The sequence below is a fragment of the Miniopterus natalensis genome, chromosome 2, assembly GCF_054644295.1.
Source record: "Miniopterus natalensis isolate mMinNat1 chromosome 2, mMinNat1.hap1, whole genome shotgun sequence".
Classification (NCBI taxonomy): domain Eukaryota; kingdom Metazoa; phylum Chordata; class Mammalia; order Chiroptera; family Miniopteridae; genus Miniopterus; species Miniopterus natalensis.
Window position 1 is genome coordinate 169,059,581 of NC_142082.1, and position 25,159 is coordinate 169,084,739.

General features: G+C 38.2%; 2 protein-coding genes across 5 annotated transcripts in view; one reads left to right on the top strand and one right to left on the bottom strand.

Annotated features, from left to right (window-relative positions):
* Positions 1 to 24,738, bottom strand: part of FGD6 (FYVE, RhoGEF and PH domain containing 6) — a 107,970-nt gene extending 83,232 nt beyond the window's left edge. For both annotated transcript variants that reach the window (XM_016221771.2, XM_016221770.2), the window contains exons 1-2: positions 24,479 to 24,738; positions 15,382 to 17,785 (exon numbers count right to left, since the gene is read on the bottom strand). In XM_016221771.2, the coding sequence (XP_016077257.2) occupies positions 15,382 to 17,785; positions 24,479 to 24,494 (2,420 nt within the window). In that variant the 5' untranslated portion in view covers positions 24,495 to 24,738. The remainder of the gene's footprint in view (positions 1 to 15,381; positions 17,786 to 24,478) is intronic.
* Positions 24,739 to 24,988: 250 nt separating this feature from the next.
* VEZT (vezatin, adherens junctions transmembrane protein) overlaps positions 24,989 to 25,159 on the top strand; it is a 67,666-nt gene continuing 67,495 nt past the window's right edge. For 2 of the 3 annotated variants that reach the window (XM_087814832.1, XM_016221796.2), the window contains exon 1: positions 24,989 to 25,093. In XM_087814832.1, coding sequence (XP_087670958.1) covers positions 25,058 to 25,093 — 36 coding nt within the window. In that variant the 5' untranslated portion in view covers positions 24,989 to 25,057. The remainder of the gene's footprint in view (positions 25,094 to 25,159) is intronic. The other variant, XM_087814834.1, reaches the window with a different exon arrangement.

Genomic DNA, 25,159 nt, shown 5'->3' on the forward strand with positions numbered 1-25,159 from the left:
ACCTGTATTTCTTTTCTAAATACAGGTTTTTACACTGGACTAAAGTGCAGAGTCTAGTTGACAGCACTTCAAAACACTGATTTTCTGCCGCTAACTAAAGGAAGGGTGTGTGTGTGTGTGTGGGTGTGTGTGTGTGTGTGTGTGCGCGCGCGCACACACACAAAAGAGGAGAGGAGGGGAAGCAGGGAGAAATTAAGATACCAGAAAACAGTAAGAAAAGAGGGAAAGAGGAAAGAAATAAGGAGCAGGTAGAAAGACAAAGCACCATCCAATCCGTCCATCTGTGATGTGGGTGTGGGCTGCAGGCCTTTTCTGAGCTCCTGGTGGGTCAGGCTTTGTGTTAGGCCCGGAGGGGACACGCAGAGGAAAGGCTGTTCCTGCCCAGGGGGAAACAGTGCTGACAGCTCTGCCTTTCTCAAGTGCCTCCCAGATAATAATGGGGACAGAGATTAACCACCCCTAAATTTTCCATTTATTTTAAAACTTTCCATACTAAAAAACAAAGCAAACAAAATCCCCTACAACCTTTTCTCTCAACTGGAATGGAGGGGGATTATAAGGGAAAGGCAGGAGCATTTTACTTCTCACTTTATGCACATTTAACCTTTAAAAAAAAAGAATTCTATATAACTTTCATAATTAAAATAATTAATGCATAAAGAATTGAAAATCCCCATTTGCCCTTCTTCACATTTACTAATCTCAATGATTTCAAACATTCCTTATAAACAGGTATGGTTTTTTTGTTTGCTTGTTTGTTTGTAATACTTACAAAGAAAAGTCAAAAGCAAAGGAAAGGAAGGGCTAGATACTGCCATCCCCATCTAGGCTTTGTCCAAATGCAAAAAAAAAAAAAAATCACACCATGTTGACATGTGGATTATGTCGATGGTTTTTCAATATACTTCCTGTAGACAGCCTATAAATTAACACACTTCTAACCCTCTAGAGTGCCTATCCCCTTCCAGATAAACCCAGGGAGGAAGAATGGTTTTCACCCTAACCTCAGGTAAGGATAGTGAAACAGAGGCTTCTATAAACTCCAACACCTCTGTTGATAGTCACAGATTTTATTTATGGAATCTGCTCGGGGGCATTAGCAGAAATATTTACTGGGATCAAGATTTCAGTGAGCAGGCAGAGAAGATATTAATTTGCAGAGTACACAAGAGCATACAAAAATACTCTGCATCTTAACAGTAAGCGGGCTCAATAAAAATTAATGATGTTTAGAATTACTATGGAGAGTCTAATAAAACCACATTCAAGAAATGGCTAAGATCTCATTGTAGCCTACTGTATGAAAGAATCAACAGTTACTCAGGTTATAACTAACCACTGGGTATAAAAACATACCTAAACCCATTTTACCATCAAAAACAGTTCCTGAACCTATTGGAGCTGATGTATTTGCTTATCTTTGCAGTCTTTAAATTTTGCCTTACAAAATTATTTCATATATTTTAATGAGACCAAAATCCATTTCTTTAATGCTCATAGAAAACAAAACGTTCACCTTTCAGACCTTTATTTTATATTCTTCACTAAAGCCTTAGTGTCAATTTTCAGTTGTACAGTGAGAATACTACAAGATAAAGGTAAAAAGTTTTCTCAAGTTAACATTTTTCTAAAAGATTTCATAACTTTCTTAGATAAGATCCTTACATCTTTCCCATTTGGATAGCCAACTAGTCCATGTTCTTGGGGTATATAACAGACTTTACTTGGAGACGACAGAGCAGAGTTTAAAATTAAAGTTCAGCAGACTGAACTTTAATAGGTGTTCAAATCCTGAAATAATTATACGGATAATTCACCCTCTAAGGGAAAATACGTTTTCTGTTGCTAAATCATTCTGATTATTTCCCCTGTACAAAAACTGCACCAGGCCCCTTGACCAGACTTGTGACTTCGGGATATCTTTGTAAATTTTTGCTAACTCCAAAGGTTCCCACAAACTGCCCAGATTTTTTTCCTTTTAGTTTTACTACATGCAAGACATAAGGAAAATTCTTTCATTCAAGAAGAGTTTATAAAACTTTGGGTTTTTTGTGCGACATAACTGTGTTTTCTGGACAGCACAGGAAGATATCTTAAGATCTGGTACTACTTAGGAAACTGTTTAAAACTGCTTTTGATGCCTCTTTCTGCAGGTTTGATAACAGGAATAGTGGAATGAGAGGAATGGAATGTTTCTTACTTAACCAGTCCATACCATGGAAAGAAAGCTCACTAAAGACAGATGCCTTTTAACTCAACTTCTCTTCTCCAAGGGAGCTTTGTTTTAGCAAACAGCAGCAATTCTCCAAATCGATGTAATTGCTTTCCAAAATTAACAGATGTTTCCTGTGCATTCTGCAAGACTGGTCAGTGGGATACTGGTTTACTCAAAATGCAGCTGGACTCTGACCTCACACAAGTAAAAGCAATATATAACCTGACAACTATTTACTCAGATGTGACTACCTATTTTGTGCCAGGTATCTGCTGGGGCCAGTGATACAAAGGCCTTATCATTTCTTACAATACTTATTCTTATATTTCATATAGCTTATGATTTTTTTTGATGGGAGAAGTTAACAAAGTACTATGATAAAATGGTTAGTCAGTGCTGGCCAATAGGAGACCACGGAAAGGGATGCCGTATACTGGTTGGTATACAAGCAGTACAGTAAATATTATTGCTTTTATTATATAATAAACAGGATATAGCAGGCAATATACTATGGAAGGGAGTAGCAACATAAGTATCCACAAATTCACTTCCTCATTCAGTCGTTCAATAAATATTTCATATGTGCCTACTACATGGCAGGCACTGGGGATAAAGCGATGTAACAAAATTCAGTACCTCTCATTCATGCAGGTTGTATTCTACTAGGGCAGACAGGTGAGCAAATAAATAAACAGATAATACACTGACAGGAATAGAAAGTATTAGAAAGAAAAATAGAACTGGGTAAGTGATAAGTAGATAGGTGGAGATAGGGGTATTCTGTTACCTTTCTTACTGGAAGGAAAGACTTCCACGAAAGATAACATTTTAATTAGGTCTAGAAGGATGACAGATAATCTGTCTGGGAGAAAAGGTATGTCAGATAGTGGAACAAATCTTTGAGAGGGAATAGGGTGTTTAGGGATGTGAATGAGTTTTATGTAGGTGGATAAGATCATGAGATTAGAAAGGCTAACTGAGCCAGACAACAGAAAGTTCTATATACTAAGCTACAGAGTTTAAATTTTATTCTCTAGGGAGTCGGGCACCAAACGATGCTTAATTACAAAATAGGTAATTCTTTAAAACAACAACAACAACATGCCCTGGCCGGTGTGGCTCAGTTGGGTGAGCATCACCCCATGCACCTAAAGGTAGCCAGTTGAATTCTTGGCCCACGGCACATACCCAGGGTTTGGGTTCAGTCCCTGGTAAGGGTGCATGCTAGACATAGTCAATCAATGTTTCTCTCTCTCTCCCCCACCACATTCTCTCTATAAAAAAAAAAAAAATCAACCAAAAAAACATTAAAAACAACAACAAGAATTCTCACTAGAAAATGGACAAAAGAAAACCCCCACCAGATTTCACTTTTAGAGGATATTTTGATGGCAATTATGAACAAGAAAATACATCTAACATCATCAGCCATCAAGGAAATGCAAATTATACCACAATGGGATATCACTACACACCTATCAGAATGGCTAAAATAAAAAAGTGACAAACACCAAGTGCTGACAAGAATGTACAGACACTGGATCACTTATTCATTGCTGTGGGAAAGTAAAATGGTACAGCTACTCTGAAAAACAGTTTGGCAGCGTCTTGTAAAACTAAACATGCAATCACCACATAAACCACAATTATATGTTTGAGCATTTATCCCAGAGAAATGAAAATATATGTTCACACAAAAACCTGTACATGAATATATATTATAGCTTTATTTGTAAGAGCCAAACAGTGGAAATGACCCTGTAACTGGGAGTTCTTTACCTGGAGTAGTATTACTGCAATATAAAGGAAAGAACTATTCATGCATGCAACAACTTAGATAAATCTTCAGGGAATTATGCTAAATGGAAAAAAAAAAAAAAAATCCCAAAGGGTTATCTACTGTATGATTCCATTATATATAACATTTTTGAAATCACAAAAAATTTGAAATGGATTAGGTTGCCAAGGATTGAGGAGTGAGGTGGGTAGGAGATCAGTATAGTTATAAATGGCAACAAAAGGGATCTTTATAGTGATGGAATTATTCACTATCTTGACTCTGATGGTGAATCACAAACCAATGTAAGTGATAAAATTATACAGAACTAAATACACATCCACACTGAGTACAAGTCAAACTGGGGGAATCTAAATAAGATCAGCAGATTGTATCAGCATTCATATCCTGGTTGTGTTATTTTACTACAGTTTTACAAAATGTTACCATTAAGGGAAACTAGCTAAAGTACACCTTTTTTCCTCTGTACTATTTCTTACAACTGCATGTGACTCTATAGTTATACCAATAACAATTTCAATTAAAAAATAATAAACTAGACTATAAATTCCTTGTGACTTCTAGTCTGACCAACTCTCTCTGAAATAGCCGATTAGCTACTAGGGAAGAAAATCACTTGAAAATACCCCCTCTAGCAGTTAAAATGTCACTATGTTTACATGAGAACGGGACACCTTTGAAATCAACTGTCATTTGGGAAGATGGAGTCATGGAAAACTGGCAGATTGAGGTCATGGTATTTCAGCAGGCTCCTATAACAAAAGCCTTCAGAGCAGTATCACTCCACTGTCCTTTTCCATCCTCTGTTTTAGCATAAAACATGGGGAAAAGAAAAGGCAGGAAACAAGGTAGTTAGGGCAGTAAAACTTCTATGTATCTACATCTGTACACTAAACACTGTAAGCATATACTTACATGCTCTTTGATAATGAAACATCCTGAAAATGAAGCTAATTGCGTAGCTCTTTCTGGGCTGATTTTAATTTAGATTTAACTGAGAGAAAATAACTACAAACTCATTATAAATCTAAATTATAGGATATTTTAAATGAAATATATTTTGAGTACTTTCATGTACACATATCTATCATTGACAGCCAAGTAGAAAGATCTTACCAGGCTTGCTTTAGATTGGCCTCTTATAATTAACACTGTAATTATTTTTTGCAAACACACTGTTAAAATGCCTAGCAGGTGTGTACAGAAGTAATTTAAATATATTTTCTATAATATGATTTATAGCATTTATTTGCTTAAAATAAAACTAGCCTAGGCAGAATGACTACAAATGCCAAGTTAAAAAGTCACCAAAAAGCATTTCAATCCATTTCACCTTGGAGGCGGATTCAGCAAGCCTCTTGGTGAACAGGGTCAGTGACTGTGACGCATGTCAGCCGCCCCAGCAATGATACTTTATCTAAGAATTTCTCTCAACTGAATGTGCTCCCTTGCCCAGTTTCCAGGGCTTACCCTTTCATAATTCAAAAGGCTCCAGACAAAAGTATGGTGCTTGCCAGAGGAAAGGGGGAATAGGGGGGGTAGAAGACGGTAAAGGGGGGGGCTAAATGGTGATGAAGGAGGCCTAACTTGGGGTATGAACACACAATACAACATTTAGATGATGTATTTTAGAATTGTATACCTGGAACCTGTATAATTTTATTAACTAATGTTACCCTGATAAAGTCAATTAAAAAAAAATTTAAAAAAAAAAAAAAAAGGCTCCAGAAATACTACCTCCTCAAATTTTCAACTAAAGGGAATATATCACCTAATTCTTTGGATAAAAAAACCTTATCGTTCATTTAAATCTATTTTTCATTACAATAATAAAGCTATCATGTTGTTATAAAAAATATTTCAGCCTTACAAAATAATTTACTTTGGGGAGCATAAATAGTAATTAACTGCAGAACTACAGTGCTTTAGAGGTCAGAAAATACTTGACTATGAAATGAGGAACCAAGGATAAATGAGATTAAAAAAGCAACTCTCATGTAAATCAGTGGGTAAATACTAGACGTGCATAATCCTTTCTGTGTCATTAATGCCCATAGTAACTGGTAAACAACAGGGATCATTTTAATTTACTTTGAATAGTGGCCACCACTAACTTGACCAAATGCAAAGATGGCATGATTAGTTCAGTTTCCAACCACTGAAACATCTATTTCCTAACCATAAAAGCTTTCCAATCAATGTGCTCTTTTTGCATGGAAGATCTGGGGCCTCTCAAATGCTCATTAATGTCTATACATATCACTGCAGGTGTTTCTCTGTTTTTCACTCTAGATCTTGATCAAATTAGGGTCAGTAATATTTTGTCCCTTGGGTAGAAGACTCACAGACCTCTACGAATATTAAACATAAAAATAAAATGGCAAAACAAATGCCCTATAGCCCAGAACAATATGAACATGTTCTGATTTAAAATCAATGTCTCAGGATCAGAAAACTTGGTCCCACACTCAGTTTATCCACATATTAACTGTGGACAACTTACTTAACCTCATTAAGTCTTAGTTTCCTCATCTGTAAAAGATAATATCCATCTTAGAATAGTAGAGACAAAATAACACAAGGCAAGAGCTCCTAGCTTAATATTTGGCGTGTCAGAAATATTGAGTACCCACTGCTAGTAAGCATAGAATACATGCTATTCTATGGTAACAGCCTTGATATTGTCTGATAAGCTTTTGGTGAAATGGGGGAACAATAGATTGATGGGGATTCAGACAGTTGAAGAGAAGAAAGTTTTGTTAAGATACAGGGGTGGGCAAAAGGTTTATAGTTGTGAGTATGCGAAACAGTTTATTCTTGTATTATTTATGTTTTACAACTGTAAATCTACTTTTGCCCACCCCGTATATTAGTAGGATCAGACATTTATTTTGGCTGAACTTTTTGCTCAGTCTGAATACTCACCTGCCTGAAATCATCATTCAAAAACACGAGCCATATATAATCCTGTGTTCATATACAGCTATGTGCAGCCCTCTTTCCTCATAGGGGTAACAATATCTGTTATAACAAGAAAAAAGGCAGTGCTACAAGCAAACCTGAACCGTTTCAGAACTCAGGATCACCCAAGTTTTCTAAATCTTGCTGACTTTCTCTGTAATGCTTCCACAACAGCCTAAGAGGCAATGTGGTATTTGAAGCACCAGGTTGGAGTCTTGGTTTTGCAATTTCCCGTCACTGTGGTGCAGGGAAAGTCAAGTACTGTACTGCTGGGCTTGGTTTCATCAGTGAGTGAGGAGGCTGGATTGGATAAATTTGTAATCAATGACCCCTTTAGTTCTAAAATTTAATGATTCTATGACTACATTTAACCTAAAACCATTAAAAGACATACTTGAATTTCCAAAAATTTCAAACTACCCAAAAGGTTCCCATTTAAGTTTCTTCACTCTAACTTTTGCTACCAAATAAATCAGACCTGGACTCGTGAATGATCTCATTATTTATACCTCTCTGCCCACTCCTAAATGCTTCCCACAACCTGACAGGGTGGTAGAGAGGAACTGTGCTTTAAGCCTCATGTTTCTAACAGTGAAGCTCTGGAAAGAAAAATTAAGGAGTGAAAAAGCTACTCATTTAAATGGAAATCTGTTTACTTATGACTGTCTACACATCTAAAGACCAACTAAAAGATAGGAAAAAAACACACAACAGTCGCAAATTATTCCTTCTTTACCTTCCTGGACTTGAAATTAGTTGCTAAATAATTCAAATCAGAACTGCTTTCCATATTGGGGGGGTAGATATTCTAATTTAATTAAAACACAAATTTATTCTTTAATTCCTAATGTTTTAAATGATACGAACATAGTCCAAAGTATATCAACTGTTACCAATAAGTTACCAAGAAACTGACTTCAAAAAAACATATGATCTAAGTAAAACAAAGTTTTCAGCGGAATCCACAGGAGCTAAAAGAACAAGCAATTATGCCACTTGTGTTTGTTTTCCTTTTTATTTTTATCCAAACAGTCAGGAAAAATGGACTTTCTTTGTTCAGTGTTTATTATTTCACCTTTCCTGAATCAGAAACCAAAATACTTTGATAAATGGGAGAGTCTGGTAAACAGACCCTTGAACATTAGGGAACAGAACCACTAAACCAGTTGCATTTTCATCTTTATCCATTTTTCCTGAAGTCACTATCACTGTGATTCAATTTCTTTGTGTATATATGATAACACCAAATACACCCTTACTCCAATTCACATTTATGTGGAACTAAAATGAACTCATATAATACATGCAAACAAGAAGGACTGAGAAATATGAAAGACAACTGCAGGAGACAGCTGTTCTTCCTGGAAATACTATCATAATACTTTACTGATGGTCTATTTAGCCAACCCAACTGTTATAGCTCCAATGATAGATTATCATTGCCTGATGTCAAAACTACTTGCAAAAACTATTTTTTTGCTCTCCGGAGATCCACAAACACAAACAATTACCAGACCCAGACTAAACCACCAGAGTAGATGTTCCATACCACCCAGAAGAATACTAGGCAATTCCATTCCTGAACTTCACTTTTAATTTCAGTATTTAATAAAAAGGTCAGCACTTCTTTGTAGCTTTCCACACCCAAAGTGCTTAAAACTCAAACTGCTTTGTTCCTAATATAGTTTTAAGAAAGTATTATAATAAATATGCTCATAGAAACGTGTCGGCTTTTTTAAATAAAGAGCTTTCCTTAAATACCAAATTAAACTTTGCAATACCAGGAAAAGATGATACATTTAAAAGAAATCTCTGTCAAAAAATAAAAATAAATATAAGAAATGTCTGCAAGAACACAGAAAGCTTACAAAATGAATATACAAGTACAGGCATTACTTTGGATACCTGAGACAAGAAAATACTCGTCCCCTTAGTACGAACACAAGCCTGCACCTGGAATTCCGCTGAACACCTGGAGGCCCGGTGAGTCAAGGTTCATCTTCCACGCTTCTTCATCCTGTTCCCTGCCCCCTTAATATTTTCCTCAGCACACTAAACGTTTCCTCTTTGAATGTACTGGCGTTTAAGAGTCATAAAAACAATTTCATTTTATTGCTCTGTTTTAGTCTTGCCACAGTCTCATTTTTTATTACTTTCCATTGTATTTTTCATATATTAGAAGCTAAATATGTTCTTGTGGGCTGGCTGGGAACCTAACTCCTACTCACAAGTTATTTCTACTGCAAAAATGCATTGAGTTCCAAAGATCCTACTTAAAGGTTTAAAACATTCACAGATTGATGGATTATCTGATTATCTGTACCTATCAAGTTCTTACAGGAATTAAAAATGCTTAGGAAAAGAATGAGGTCCTCCCCATATTTGCTCTTTCCCAAAAGGTTCATACTGGGAATATTTCTCTAAGAAATAGGTTAGAAGCTCATTTTGCAAAGCAATTTCTGTCTTGCTGATGTGATTAGTTGCAATTTTATGAAAACTTGGCTAAATTATAAAATGTTTATAGATTTTTCTTAATATTCAAAAATTTAATAAAAACCCAGCAATGAAAAACCAATCATCTCTAAAAATAATGCCACCTTTTTCCCTCAAAGTATGCAAATATCAGCGATCTCAAAACAATGTAGTTCTATCAAGCAAGACAGAATGTGTGTGTGTAATGTGTGTGTACACACAATCACAATCGGATATTTGTTCTTTCATCTCTGACTAAAAATACACTTCTAAAAGTATAAAGTGACATTCTGCGATATTAAAGCATATATGTCTGATAAAATATCACTTATATGTTTTGACAGGAAATGAGACCAAAGCAATAGAGCTGGACAAAATACTGCAATTTAACTAAATACTAATATTTATTTAAAAGGAAAAAAGAAAAGCTATTTTGCCAAGAAATAAAGTTGAATGCTTTTAGCCGCAATTTAAAATGTAGGGTAAGTATATTAACATATTTGCCAAAACTGTGTGGGTATGATTCCAACACAAGAAACATAAAATTAAAGAGTCATACAAATTTTTGATATTTCCTGAGCTGACGCTGAAAATAACTCACAGGAAAGGGCTGCTGTTAAGATATATGAGTCCCAACCCCCACCCTCTAACTGTGCATAATCTTATCAGTGTTATGACAATATGGAAAGGCTCATTATGGCTATTAATTTATACTTTGATCATTATTAAAATTCAACAATACCACCAGATGGTAAACGCAGCCCAAGAGGGTTATCTTCTAGACCAGGTACGATGATTTATAACAAAAATTCCATAATGGGATTTGAGACTTGTCTCCATTTGGCAGCTCTTTTAAGCTAGTTTTGTGTTTAAAATGGTGGAAAACACAAACAAACAAAAAATTTAGTACTTTCCTTCATCAGAGATGAGGGGATACTGGTTAATTAAAAAGAAATGATTTTGAAGTTTGTTTTATTTTGAATTCTAGTGCTTGAGGAAAACCAAAAGATAGATTCGAACCTTTAAATGATGGAGACTTCTGGGCAAAGTTTCAAGGGACAGCAATTCACATTTGCTGATTCCACTTCCTGTCCTCTCAGTCCTCCTCAGTCTGCAATCTAATTTCTTCACTCAGAGAACTAATGAAATTTCCCTTATCAAGGTTACAAAATTAAGTCATGTCCATTTAATAAGCCTTGGGTGAAGTGTCACCACCTCTGTGAAGTGGTCTTTCTTATCCTATTTGGGGTATAATTCAGATGAAGCTTGGATTAATAAAACCATGCTGTCCTATAATTGTCTGCCACTCACTGAAGAGAAGCTCCTTGGGAGGAGGCACCCTTTGTTATGGCATAGTAAAAGCTAGGAAAATTCCAAACAAGCAGAATAGGGAAACTAAGACAGGTGGTTAAACAGCAGTTTGCAGCCACCTAGTAAATCCTATCTTCCCTAAACCGAGGACCCTTAGGAGTAAATAGTTTGCACTTCCGCTCCCCAACCTGAGGGTAAATAGCTTAAGTCACCCTACTCTGGGAAATAGATACAGAATTCCAATTAGTGCCATTTGCCAACCACACCCAAGGACAGATAAATTAAGAGAATAAATCTCATTTTGGTACGTTGGCATAAAGCTGATGAAAATTCTATTGATCTGCCCCTAAGAACTCCTCTAAAGGCCCAGCCTTTAAAACCCCTCAAAATGAAGGTTCCAATGTGCTCTCCCCCAGGGAACATGCTCGTGCCATTCCCTCCCCCCTCCCCTTGCCCCACAGGTTCGTATCTCTCAACCTCTAAGGGACCCCATGAAACTGACAACCAGGAGAGCAATGGGCAGCAGCAGCTTGTCCCAGGCTAAACCCTGAACCTATCTCCAAGGCTCCCTTTTCTCTGACTTCTCAGTGAGCCAAAGCAGCCCAGCCTAGACGCTCCTGTTGCTTCCTCTATGTCCTTCCTTGTTTCATTGTCCTAAGTATATTTTTGCTGCGGTCAATAAATTCTTGTTTTCTTTTCTACACTTTGCCATCTTGATTGAAATCCTTCCCTCAGGAAGACAAGAACTGACATCTCCTCACCATCTTACTGGTAACACTTTCACCTCTGAATGTACACTGCTTGACATATGGTCAGTATTTTGGAATAAATAAACTGAGGGCTTGCTAGGTTACCTAGGAAAACCCAATTACCATACATTTTCTTTGAAGCACTCACGAACAAACTAAAACCACAGAGGAAAAACCTGGAATGTTTCCAGGGAAAATTTTTCTTGGTTACAGAATCAAGAAATCTGCTACAATTTCAAGAGGAAAATTCCAATTTGCTGATTTGTCTGTAACTCTTTAATAAAGGCCCCTATTTTTTTGGAACTTCCTTATGAAAGTCAAACCTCTTAAATAATAGTAGTAACTGAGCACTCATCACCTGCATGTAGTGAGAGAAAAAGGCTGGCTGCTGGCTAGTTGTTTTAGATGTATTATGCCTGAAACCTTTGGGAGAAGAGAGCGCATAACTGTACCCAAAACACACCAGAATACGCCAGAGTGGCTCACAATCTTTGAGAACCCAGAGCAGTGGCCCAATGATGACCTAACTGGGAAGATCTAGAAGCTACTGTTTCTACAGCCATGGGACTGCCCCTTCACCCTCCTTCGCCTTCAGACTTGGCTGGTGGTCTTCCTTCCCCCATAAAGGGTTTCCCAGTGCCACTCCTTACCCCATCCAGCCCTCCCTGAGTTTCTTCTACTCACTCTTGCCTAGAGGTCAGAAACTCAATTAGCAGTATCTTGCCTTGCAGTTAGCAAAGGAGAATGAGGAGGGAAAGGGGGAAAGGACAATAGTGAGACAAGGAGGGAAAGAAAATCCGTTGCTTACTAAATGGCAACCACCCAGCACTCCCTCCCTCCGTATCACTCCCAGTGCTTTCCAGTCTTTCTCACAGCAAGCCCAGCCCCCAATTCCCTCATTCTTCTCTAGTCACCTCACCCTTTCCACAAACCCTGCTGCCTTAGACCCAGTGGATCTGCTCCTCTTGATATCTTGGTGCTCAGCCCCACCCTGGCCAACTCTCCTGCCCCAGCCCAAGAAAGTACTGAGAGGAAGAATTCACCTGGGAAGGGGAGAATGGGAGGCCAGGACACTAATGGTTAATATAATTTGGGAGCTAAACTGGGACCTTTACCACCATTACCAAAACGATTTCCTTGGGAAATATACTTCGAGTTTCAAATTACCATGAACTTTTAGAATAACACAACCCTATATGGATTTGGGGGCTGCCAATAATTATTACCTGATAAATTATAAACATGTTACAAGTTTGTAAACGTTAAGCTATTGGATTCATGAAATCTACACTCTAAAGAAGGTGACCATATGAGCTACTCCAAGCTTGCCAAATTTGTTTGATCCAGAATCTGGTTATATGTGCAGACTCATAAACTAGTCACCTAAGTGAGATCCAGACTCTTCCCTGAGGGTTGAGAAACTGTTAGACACTGTTCTGATTCACTATAGCAGAAAAATCTCAAACAGGATTCATTTGCATTTTTTCTTATCATTTTAGAACCCTGGGGTGTTGGATTTTGAATTAATTACTCTAAGGAACAGGTCTACAGTTTCAACAGCCAGACTACCAAACAGGATTTCAGCTTGGATCCTCAGCTCACTTCTCATTTCCCTTATTTTAGGGCATCCAGGTGACCTCCTCATGAAGCCTTGGATTTTGCTTTCTCATCTATTCAACATTATTCCCAGGCAAAACTGTTAGTCTGATTCTATGACTGTAGGCTTTTGATTCATCTAGCACTGAATCTCAAGCCTGTTTAGTGCGCCCTGCTTTTAGGCCTAGAGAAAAATCTCTATGGAAAGCTAAATTCAAGAGCAGAGCTCACCAGGCTGCCCTGCTTAACTGGCCCGCAACCTGTTCACAGCCACCTTAGGTTTCCTGCGGCTTCCAAAAAGAACCCTCCTTATGAATGCCATCCAGCTGAACTGCCTGGCTGTGTTCATTAACCCCTTCCACCCTGGCTCACCAGGGCCAAGCAGCAGTGCCCCTAATTGTATAAGAGGCATATCAGATAAAGAACAAGGTCCAGGTCCTGGTCGGGTAGCTCAGTTGGTTAGAGCATTGTTCCTATACGCCAAGGATGTGGGTTTGATCCCTAATCAGGACACATACAAGTATAAACCAATGAATGCATAACTAAGTAGAATAAATCTATGTTTCTCCCCCCACCCCATCAATAAATTAAATTTTAAAAAAGAACAAGTTCCAGAAGTTTACAGCTTGTGTTCGAGAAAATGACAGACTCTCAGGATTTAAGCATGAGGGCCAACAGGAAACTTACACCAAGGGCCAAATCTCCAATTTTAAGAAAATACTTCATCTTAGCTAAGGATAGTAGTATAGCATAAAAAAGCCAAATTCATTCCTCTTTCTCATACACACACACACACACACACTACACAAAAGCATGTTAAGAGGAGGATAGTACCAACAAAATTGTTCCATGAAGAGCAGGCATGAAAAGTTAGACATATTTAAGTTGGATACTTAACTCAGATTCTCCATGGAAATATTTATGCCAAGGAAGAGGTTTTCGTCTAGGTACTAACGTTCAGAGTCGAGTCAGCTATGAGAAAAGTCAAGCAAAGGAAGTAGGTCATCTTTTATGGGTCAAAGGAGGAAGGGCAGAAAGGATTATAACTGAAGAAAAATGCTAGAACATCTGAAAGAACAACTTATTTTACTTGGTACACTAAGAATCCATTAGATAATTTTATTTATCAATTCACCCAATAACCCTTTTTTTTAGCCCTATGTGCCATACGTTAATATTTCTACAAAAGCCCCATTTTAAGACTTGAGTATTCAGAAGCTTGAAGTTAGTGACCTAAGAAGACTATGAAACCTTCCAAAAGGGCCTATGAGCTTTGTGTTAGATACAAAACCAATATTTTAATACAATGCAGTCTCCCTTTGAGACTATGGAGAGGGAAGCAGCTGCAATTGTTGCTTCCTTTGCCTTTTTAATTCATTTTCTCATGTACCCAACCAACATCTACTGATCCCTATTAAGCCCCTTGCCTAACCTAATGCAGGAATAAAAATATGACCAGACTTCTTCATGGTGCGTAAAACCAAACACAGAACATCAGACATAGCAATAACAATAACCAGACCGTAAGACGGACTGAGAGAAAGGCTGTAAGGATAGCAGAGCGTAATTGGAAGGTCAGAACAGCAAGCAAACATTTCCCACCAAGTAACTGTACAAGCTTCCTGAAGCCAGTGATTGTTGAGCTGGACCATCAGAGATGGGCAAGGTTTCAAGAAGACAAATGGAATGGTTACACCAAAGGCAGAAAGTGCCTATACAAAAATGAGAAAGAAGAGTAGTTAACGTGTTTCCTGAATTTTTCCTATATCCATCTGAAGTTAGTAATTAGCCTTCAACAAGGAAAATAACTAATCCAAAACAGTAGTAACTTTTGCAAATTTAGAGATTTCACCTGACAAGGTCACCATAGGTAAATACATGAATTTGAATAACTTCAGATTTCTTACACCTAGCAAATAAAGCTCACTAACTTGGCCAATTTCCTCCCCTGAGTTCTGGCTATAATTTCCAAGTTGATGCCGTGGAGGCCCCGGGACCTCTCTGGTCCAGGTTTTTCATAAATATCTATACTACTACTGGTTCAAATTCTTTGAATGAGCAGCAAAGATAGGTCAACTACTTCATGCTTGCATTGCAAATACCCAATCTGACTATATGATAAAAGAAGACTGCACTTTGAAATAACTTTATAGTTAACCCAATTTCTCACCAAGTGATTTTCCCCCCATATGTGAGATTTTACCTATCTCACAGGGTTTTGAAGATTAATTTCAGTGGTGCATGTAAAAGTGCAATGTCCGTCTGGCATTAAATGTTACCTGGAATGCTGATGGCTTGATCCAAATTGCAGCTGGCCATCAGAAGCTTCATATGGCTCTTCCATCTCATACACATTTGTATCAGTGTCCTCCATGCTGCTGGAATTCTGCCTTTCCAACTCTAGAGTTTTCCCTACAGCCATGACAAATGGAAAGTTCTCATACTCTGGTATCTCCTCATAATGGCGTACATTTTCATACTCCGGTGCACAGTCACTTGTAACAGATTTGCAAGGTGGCTGAGATGTTGCTCCCCCAGAGAGCATTTGGTCATCCACAGACTCAGCTCTTGGTCCATTAGTTGCACTGGTCTGGCCCCGAGACTGCTTCCTCTTCTTTTGGGATTCTAGGCTGTAGTTATCTGCAGAATATGACTTGATGGGTTTATTTTTCTTCTCTTCCAACGAGCCATGCCAATCATTTTCAATCCCTTTTCCCTCCCCACCTGAGAGCATGCTAGCAGTTGTGTCTTCGAGTTGGCTACTCTTGGACCAAAATTTCTGGAAGTCACTCTTCATGAAACAGATGGACAGTTTCATGTTGAGCAACTTCTTGAAAGAGTTTTTCTTTTGAGAGTCTTTGCAAGGCTTAGTGCACCTATCCATATCCACAGCAGACAGTGATTTTGCTCTAGGCTTGGTCAGGGTAGTTGAAAACTCACTATTTGAGGATATGCTGATAGACTTTAAGGATTCTGGATTCCCTGTAAAAGGTAAAATAGGATGAGGTAATTTCCACACTGGCTTTTCTGAAGTCCGTTTATTCATATCAAAGGAGGACATACCATGGTTTTGGGCACACAATTGTTGAAGATGATTTCTTTCTGGACCCTTGTCTGAATTTTTTTCATTTGAGTAAGAACTTTTCTCCACAAGCTCCTCTGAGGCAGCCTTTTTAAGCATTCCTGCAGCAGGCAAGCTGTGTCTTTGAGGTTTTTTGGGGACAATTCTTGAGGAACTTCCATCCTTAACTACAGATTCCTTTTGCATTTGAAGGACAGACCCTCCCAAGTTACAGGCAGTAGGCAAATGTTTGTTGCAAGCTAATTTCAGCTGCTTAGGCAGGCTCATAGATAGAGTACTGCATCTTATAAAACTGGTCCCTTTGTACACAGCAGATGACATACTGGAACCATCTACTATCTTGCTGTCAGAACTCAAATTAGAGTCTGTATGTAAAGGAGGTGTTATTTTTTCAGAGGAAGATGTTTCATGACACATGGCTTTCTGGGAATCAATTAAGTTTTGTCTGTCACTGTTGGAGTCCACATTCAATTCACTTTTATTTTCTGGTTTCACTTTGCCCACCTGTTCCTGGCTACACAAAACATTCTGATAAATAACACTGATTTCATTGTTTTTCAAACTATCTTCAAAAAGACAAGAAGAGTTACTATCTAAATTCTCTGGTTCTTCAGTACTTTCATTAGGAGCATCTACGTGCTTTTGACGTAACAGGCGTGCAACATGTGTCTTTCTGGGCTTGGGAGTTGGAAATTTTGAAGTACATGATACTAAGTGAATTTCTAAGGGACCAAGGTCTTTGTCTTCTGATTTCTTACTAACTCCATCTGAAGATCGAAAAGTACTCCTTTTACCATTTGCCAGAGCTTCTTGTTCAGATGAATGAAAGCAAATATTGCTTTTTTCACTGCCAGCCTGACAAGTTTCAAAATTGTGAAATTCATCAGTAGGAAGTTGTAGGTGGCAGTGATGATCAGGAAACTTTTCAAAGCTGGACAGGGAAGGTGATAAGCCCGCAAATTTAATTCTGAACTGTCTGTTGGAATTATAGCCCTCATTCGTTTCTGGGTTGTCTGTAGATCTGTGCTTCTGTGGGGAAATAAAAGCTGATGTTCGTTGTGTTAAAACATCTTTAAGCTTCTCTTCTAGGATGCTTGCCTTTAAAACAACTGCACTCTGGCTCCTGACCGTTTCACCATTAGAATCACTTCTACTTGTTTTTATAGCTGTAGAGGGCTCATCAATTTTACTATTTTCTAAATTTTCAGGCATTTCTAGGGACTCTAAGACAAGCTGCTTTACACACAAATTCTCTCTATTCCCAAGTTCACGTATACACTCAGAACTGGAGGAACACATCGGTAAAACATAACCACTGCTCTGATGCTCTACGTTTTCGCAAGTAGAGTTGTCAGTGCTTTCAGGTAATTCCTGTTTATGTTCTTCCAGGTTCACAATGATTTTCCTTGATGGTGATGGCCCGATGTCAGAAACCGGTGAGCTCTTCAGAACTTTTGGTTTCGGGGCTATTGCTGGTTTGGTTTTCTTTGTTGACTGTGGAACACTAGAAATCACAGTATCAGGTTTGGGTGCAACAGGAGGTGGCTTATTATTTGCCACCACAAACTTTGGCTTGGGGGCCAATGGTGGCTTCTTAATCTCTGGAAAGAAAAAAATAATAATTTGATTTTTAAAAGCACTAGATGATAAATGATTAAATTTGATAACTTTTACTTTTGACAATAAGGTGAACTTGCATTTTGCTAAGTAAGTTATGTTACATTATATAGTCAATATTAGTCTTAAAAATTCCTTAAATTGTCTTTCAATTCTAGGGTACACAGCTTTGGGTATACTATACATTTCTTAATAAATCCAATATGGTTTTCTTCTAACTTGGAACAGATAATTATATCTTCAAACAACACTAAATGAAATAACTGGCTTCTGCTTGGGCCCAAATAGTAGGTGAAAGCACTTCAGGTCACTTGCTAAGTACTAAGCGTTGAATTTGCCTAAGTTATTTGTAGGACACAGCTTTTTTTTTTTTAGTGGCAGCCAAGAAGTAGATCACTTCTATTATACTGAAATAAAAGACTTCTTTCTGTTCAAAGAAATCATGAACAAAGTTACTAAGTAATAAAATACAAGTTATTTGCAACATCTGAAACAACCAGGGATTACTCTTTCTAGAACATGTAAGGAATTTCTGCACATCAACCAGGAGAAAATGTCAACACAGTGTAAAAATGGTCAAAGGATAGGAATAGTAACTTATAGATGAGAAAACTCTAAAGCTAACAAGCACTTTGAAGAGATGCTTCAAATCATAAATAATCAGAGAAAATGCAAAGTAAAAGAATAATGAGACCTCACTTTATACATATTAGACTAGCTGAGTTAGAAAGCTGGATAATGCCAAATGTTGGAGGGAACGTGGTGATATAAGAACGTAATCCACTGTCTGAGGTAATGTGAATGGTATAGCAATCCAGAAGAGCAATCGATCAGGCAGCTATAGTCAAATTTAACGTCAAACCTGAGAATGGAGGGACCTGTTGAGAAGGGCTCCTGGTGGCTAATCAGGCTCAAAGTTAAAAACAGCCAATCAGCAGGTGCTAAACAGGGTCCTCTTGCACAAGCCTCACTTCCCGGAGAAGCCGGCACTGAACTGCCTGCATGCTGGCTGAGCCAGCCCTAATAATGGAGTTCCTCGAATCCTATTTCAAACAATAGGATAAAAACTTTCACAGCCCAATCAGAGCTGTGCAACTATATCCTCATTTTCATCTTTACCAACTAATCAGATTGGCTCCATTCTGACCAACCAGGATGGTGCTACTTGGACCAAGGACACAACTCTAAGCTTCTCATGAATAAGCACTATTCTTCTACCTCAATGATATACAGTAGAGATGTATAAATGCCTTTATCAATAATCTATATCACTAAAACACCAAAACAATCTTAAAATGAAATACAGAAATCAGAAATTTTCCAAACTTAAAACTAAAAAGTAATTATACTGTATTAATTGAGGCTCATACTAAAATTGATATTTCTCTGTGCAGGGGTTGTCAATGGGGAATTTTCATTGTAATCCTTCAATGTAATCCCCAGGTCTAATCAAACAGTTTCTGGGGATAAAGCCTGGACCTCTGTATTTCTTTTAGGCTCCACAGGTGATTATGCTGTGTACCTTTCATTAGTGCATTTGAAAGATGACCACAATTTCTAGTCTTCCTCGATATTACATAAAAAGTACTTACTGAGCACTTATTAAAATGTATTAGATTTGTACTAGCAACCTAATAAAAACTTCATACAAAAGACCTATGAAATAAAAAAACGTACAGAGCATGAACATCAGGTGGGTTTTTTTTAGTTCTTTTAAGTTTTTCCACCTATACTGTCATTTATCACATAGTCATACTTCCCCAAAGTATGAAATCCTGAGATAAAATATTTTATCTTATACTTCTTATGTTTGTTCCTCCAATATCACCTAATGCTTCATAAAGACTTAATTTACTGAAAAAATAAACCTTTCACAATATCTACTGGACATTGTTTACCTGAATACACAGAGGCTTAGATACTTCATTTGGTGATGAATTTCTTTTCAACAAAGGAAATTAGTCACAACACTCGGGAAGATACTACATAAAACTGAGTTTAAAAAAATAAAAAAGAATAGGGAGCTCTACTTCCTTTTACCAACCAAGGAAGAATTTCCCAAACCCCTAATGTTATGTTTCAATCGAGATCACATGATAACAGAAGCCTCACTCAATATAATGTGATGAATAAAGAAGATAATAAAATATTTTCAAAATAACAATACAAATTCCCAAAGCTTTTTACATTTTCAGTTACCTATCCAATAAGCATGTTATTAGTGGGTTTTTTTAAATGTTTGTTTTTTAAGCAGAAAAAAATTGTGAAACCCTTCAAAGCCTAATGCTAAAGCTTGGTACAATAATTTCTTAAATTCAACTCTTGATCCATTAAGTCAATTCTCTTTTAAAAAAAATATAGCTTTATTGATTTCAGAGAGAGGAAGGGAGAGAGAGAGAGAGTTGAAACATCAATGATGAGAAAGGGTTTATTGATCGGCTGCCTCCTGCACACCCCCTACTGGGGATCGAGCCCGAAACCTGGACATGTGCCCTGACTGGGAATGGAACAGGGATCTCCTGGATCCTAGTTCCATACTCAACCGCTGAACCACGCCCAACAGGGCCGTTAAGTGAACTCTTAAAAGAAAGTATGAATGCCCTAGGCTCTTCCCAATCTCTCATCTTACTCAAGTTAATGAAAATAGACAGACCGTCATGCAGATTTCATTTCTGTAACCATTCTTAAAGCATCCTACCTCTGGGATCTCTGAAGAAATTTTTAAAAAATTCATTCTGCAAGACGAAAGAGTTCTGGAGATTGACTGCACAGCATTGTGAATGTACTTAACACTACTGAACTGTACACTTAAAAATGATAAAGATAATAAATTTATGTTATGTGTATTTTACAACTAAAAACAAAGAGTTCATCTCATCAAATTAATCTTTTATTTTCTGAATCTTGCAGCTTTGTCAGAAGCTTCCAGTTCATTTAACCAATTTTTTATTTTTAGTTAAAAATTTTTTTTAATCCACCTGAGGAATATGCTTAGAGAAAGGATAAGGGAGAGGGAGGGAGAGGGAGGGAGAGGGAAGGAGAGGGAGGGAGAGAGGGAAACTTCAGTGTGAGAGAAATTGATTGGTTGCCCTTCGTACATACCCTGAGCAGAAATTGAACCCACAACCTCTGGGTGCACAGGATGACCCTCAACCAACTGAGCCACTCCAGCCGGGCTAGTTAAATTGTTTTTTAATCTCTGGTACCAATTTTACTCTTTTCTTTAAATGTGTTTTCTACATGAGTCTGCTTCCAACAGACATAAATCCCTATTCTCTTTAGTGTCCTAGAAATTAATTACATATGAACTATGGTTGATTGCCAACAAATGTAGCCCAGCATTATGTACCTAAGGCCCTCAATGCATACTCACTGAATTAAATAAACAGCTATGAGCTTTGGCTCACTAGTGTTAGTGAACTGTATTAGAGGAAGCCAGTAACATAACTTGGGGAGCTGGCTAACCTAATTACTTCCCTTTGTGTGGATCTGCCTGCTTCAGTTTCCTTACTTGTAAATGAAGAGTTAGAACTGTAAAGCCTACATGATTCTGAGATAACTTCTAAGACACTTGCTTTAGGAGAACGCTTATTTTCTCCAGCCCCTTTGCCTTGTATGATTTTTCATCAGTATAACTTTGTTTCTACCACTAGAAAGCAAGCTCCAGAAGGGCAGGCACTTTGTCTCACTGCCATGTCCCCAATGGTGAAATAGGGCTCTGGGAACAGTTAAGAGCTGTCGCATACACATACTCTTTACTATGTCTCAGTAACAGGAATTTTCTTTTTTTTTTAAAGTCCATATCCTTTTTTTTTTTTAATCCTCACCTGAGGACATTTTTTCCATTGCTTTTCAGAGTGTGTGGAAGGGGGAGAGAGAAAGAGAAAGAAACATCGATGTAAGAAAGACACATTGATTGGCTTGCCGCCTGCACGGGCCCCAACCAGGGCCAGGGATCGAGCCTGGGACCCTACAATCCACAGGCCAACACTCTAATCACTGAACCAAACCGGCCAGGGCAGTCCATATCCATTTTAATGTAGAATAATATTTTGAAAAGTAGCAGGAATCAATTTCAATAAGGTTATTGAATAATTTCTTAATTATTAGTAGGAACGAGTGTTTATGTCACTGGTACAGAAATATCTGGAATCCTACGTTATTATTAACATTATTTTTTCATGGCTCTATTATGAAAGAAACCCAACTCAAAAAATAACAAGCCATTGTATTATGGTCTGCTCCAATGTCAAACTCTTGAAGTACAGGATCTTTGGAAATGGATCCAGCACCTTTGTATCTTAATACTGTATCAACAGTCAGAACCAAAGCTTTTTAGAGTAAAGCAGCAAATCTTTTATTTACACAGCTGTTTGGCTCCAGGGAAAAATAAGGTAAAAAAGTAAAGTACTAGTACCATTTCACTATTACAAACATACTGTCATCTGTTACACACAGATGGCTGCGGTGCACGTGCACACTTTCTTAGCTTTTGAACCAGCCATAAAGGAAAGCACAGGCATTAATGAGACAGCGACCTGTACAGATTTAAAAGGATAGAAAACATACACCTATAATTACCTCTCCTTTTAAATATGTTGATTAGAATAATTCTAAAATCTCTATTGGTCTCCTCTTTCACAGATGCAGAAAAACAAAGCAAGCTCTCCTTCAGGATACATAAAACATACATTTCTACAACATTTCTCTTATTTCCTTAAATAAGCTAACCATCCCAAATACCACAGATTAGATTCTATATAAACAAACATTCTCTTCCCAAATTGCAAATAACTTTCCTAAAGTTTTAATGAATTTTATTATTGTTCCAGAAAATATAAACAGCTTGTTAGAATGATGAACACATAATTTTATAAGACTGGGATGGAAATAAAACTCAATTCTCTTCCATATTCTCCTTTTAGACATAAGAAAGAATTAAAATAAATCTTAACAGATGGGTGAACAAAAAAGTAGCTAATGCTTCTCCACAAGCCATGCTAAAAACTAACTAACTCAGCTAAACACAGGAAGTATCCCTCTTTTGAAACACCACAAAAATGTCTGGATTTCTTTAATTGTAAAGTTGATAAAATATAAAAATAGCTTGCATTATTCTAGGGTAATGCAAATCAAAGAGTTATAAACTTCCAGACTGAGCCCTAGATCAGGTTTACATATTTAAATGTCAAATTAAATGCTTCTGTATCTCTTCATTATAAACTGTTAGGACTGGAATTGAAAACTGATGCATATCCGTTATAAATATTTTAAATGTGCTTGATATTTCAAAACAGCGGAGAGCTAAAATTGGCTGGTGGGATTTAAATCCAATCACTTCAAGTTTAAATTAGTTAGAATAGCTCAGTAATAAAGAAAACCTGAACAAAGCTGAGGCACAGAAATTTAGGATGAAAATTATTCACCTCAAGTAGAAAGCCTCCCTTTGCTAAGGAAAAGGGTTTATAAATAACATGATATGATGACATATCTCCAACACATGTATCAGAAAGGAAAGATCCACAATTTCTTCAGGAGCACTACTACTACTACACGAACACTTGTCTCTTTGCTTTCTTATTACTATTGGCTACCTTCTTGCCTTAGTTACCTGAAATCTGATTACACCTAACAATGCTACACTTCAATATATCTAGGCTTTAGAAATAAGGCAATTTAGAACATTTAGAGTGCTGTTTGACAGTTTCAAGTTGCAGGAATTTAAAACAATTGCCAAGAAAAGCAAAGAAAATTTAATACGATACTTAAGTGCTGATTCTAGAAGTAACTTTGAGAGAAAACTTTACACTATTTTACTATAAAATTTCTAATAAAAGTTTATTTCCTTAAACGTGAACGAAACATAAAAAACAAACAAACACCTTAATACTTAATGCATTGTTGTGGTTTAAAAATTAACCTATGTTCTTATAAAGTGAATTTAAAACCACCTTGGTAATTATTTTGGAATATAAGAACTGCTCCTTAAGAATGTTTAGAAATAAAACGTACAGAATTGTTCAGAAGGTAAACACTTTGTCATTTGGATGAAGGAAACGGGACTGGGGGGAGGCAGGCGGAAAATAAGGCTTTGTTTACACCAATCAGGTGGAAATAGGGAAAAAAAAAATCCATTAAAAATTGGGTGAAGATGAGCAAAAAATTGTCATTGGCATTTCTATTCCTCTACTTCTCGGGTGACGGGGCAAACCACCAGCACAGGAGTAACAATGCTTAACCCCTTTTACCTAGTGAGTAGGAAAGGTCAGGGCTGTTTCGAGCGACTCGGCACAGTCGCCGGGTTCAACACTCCGGGAACACTGCCCTTTCTCAGAATAAACGATTTCTTAACATGGTCATCTAAACTATTTTCACACGCAAAGGCAAAGTCGCTCAAGTTTTAGGAGACAAGCAAACGCCCTCTTTAATTTTCGCGTTTCACCTGGCGCGGAGCCCCCGACACGGGTCTCCTTTTAAAGGCAGGTCCCCGGAGAGACGTGATTTCCAAACAGCCTCTCCTGTCAGCAAAGGCCGTCCGTCTGCTCCGCACTTGCCACCGTCCTCGGGAGAAGTAGGAGCGCCGCCAACCTACCCCCGAGGAGAAAGTCGCTCCGGAGCCCCAGCCCAGCAGCGCTCCCTGCAAACTTCGCAGCGGCAGCGCGAGCGCCGTCACTTACCGGCGGCTGAAGTCATGATTCTCCGGGCAGCTCGCTTTCCCGCTCGCCCCTCCTCAATCCCTGTTCCCCTTACAGTCCATTGTTTCAAGAGTTTAGGCAGAAAAGCAAAGCTCCCGCAGCGTCCACATTTCGTCCTGCTGTCCCGCGGCGCAAAAGCAGCGCCGCACAAAGGATGCGGCGGGTTCCAGGGACCCCGGGCGCGAGCCACAAGCGGCGGGCACGAGCAGCGCTCACCGCGCCTCCGCCCGCGCGGCCGCTCTCGAGCTCCACAAAAAAAAAGAAAAGAAAAAAAAATCAGTGCTCTAGGCGCCCCCTGCCGGTAGCAGCCGAAAAAGGCGGACAAAAGCCACAGCCTCCTCCAATCAGAGGGCTGGAGCTTCCTTTTGCTCCCGCCTCTCTGTTCCACAGGATCATCCTCTGCTCCAATAAGTGGGTCTGAAAAGGGGGCGTGAGCTGCCAGGCATGCTGGGAGTTGTAGTTTTCTGGACACAAGGGACAGGCGAAGCAGACGCCTGGGTGCCGCCAGTTCCCCCGCCTTCCTTTTCCTTCGTGCTGAGGCGGGTGGCATGGCGGAGAAGGATGACACCGGAGTTTGACGAAGAGGTGGTTTTTGAGGTAAGGGAAAAATGGCGGTGGATGTGGATTGCCTTTGTTTGAGAAGGACGAGGGCGAAGGCGAGGA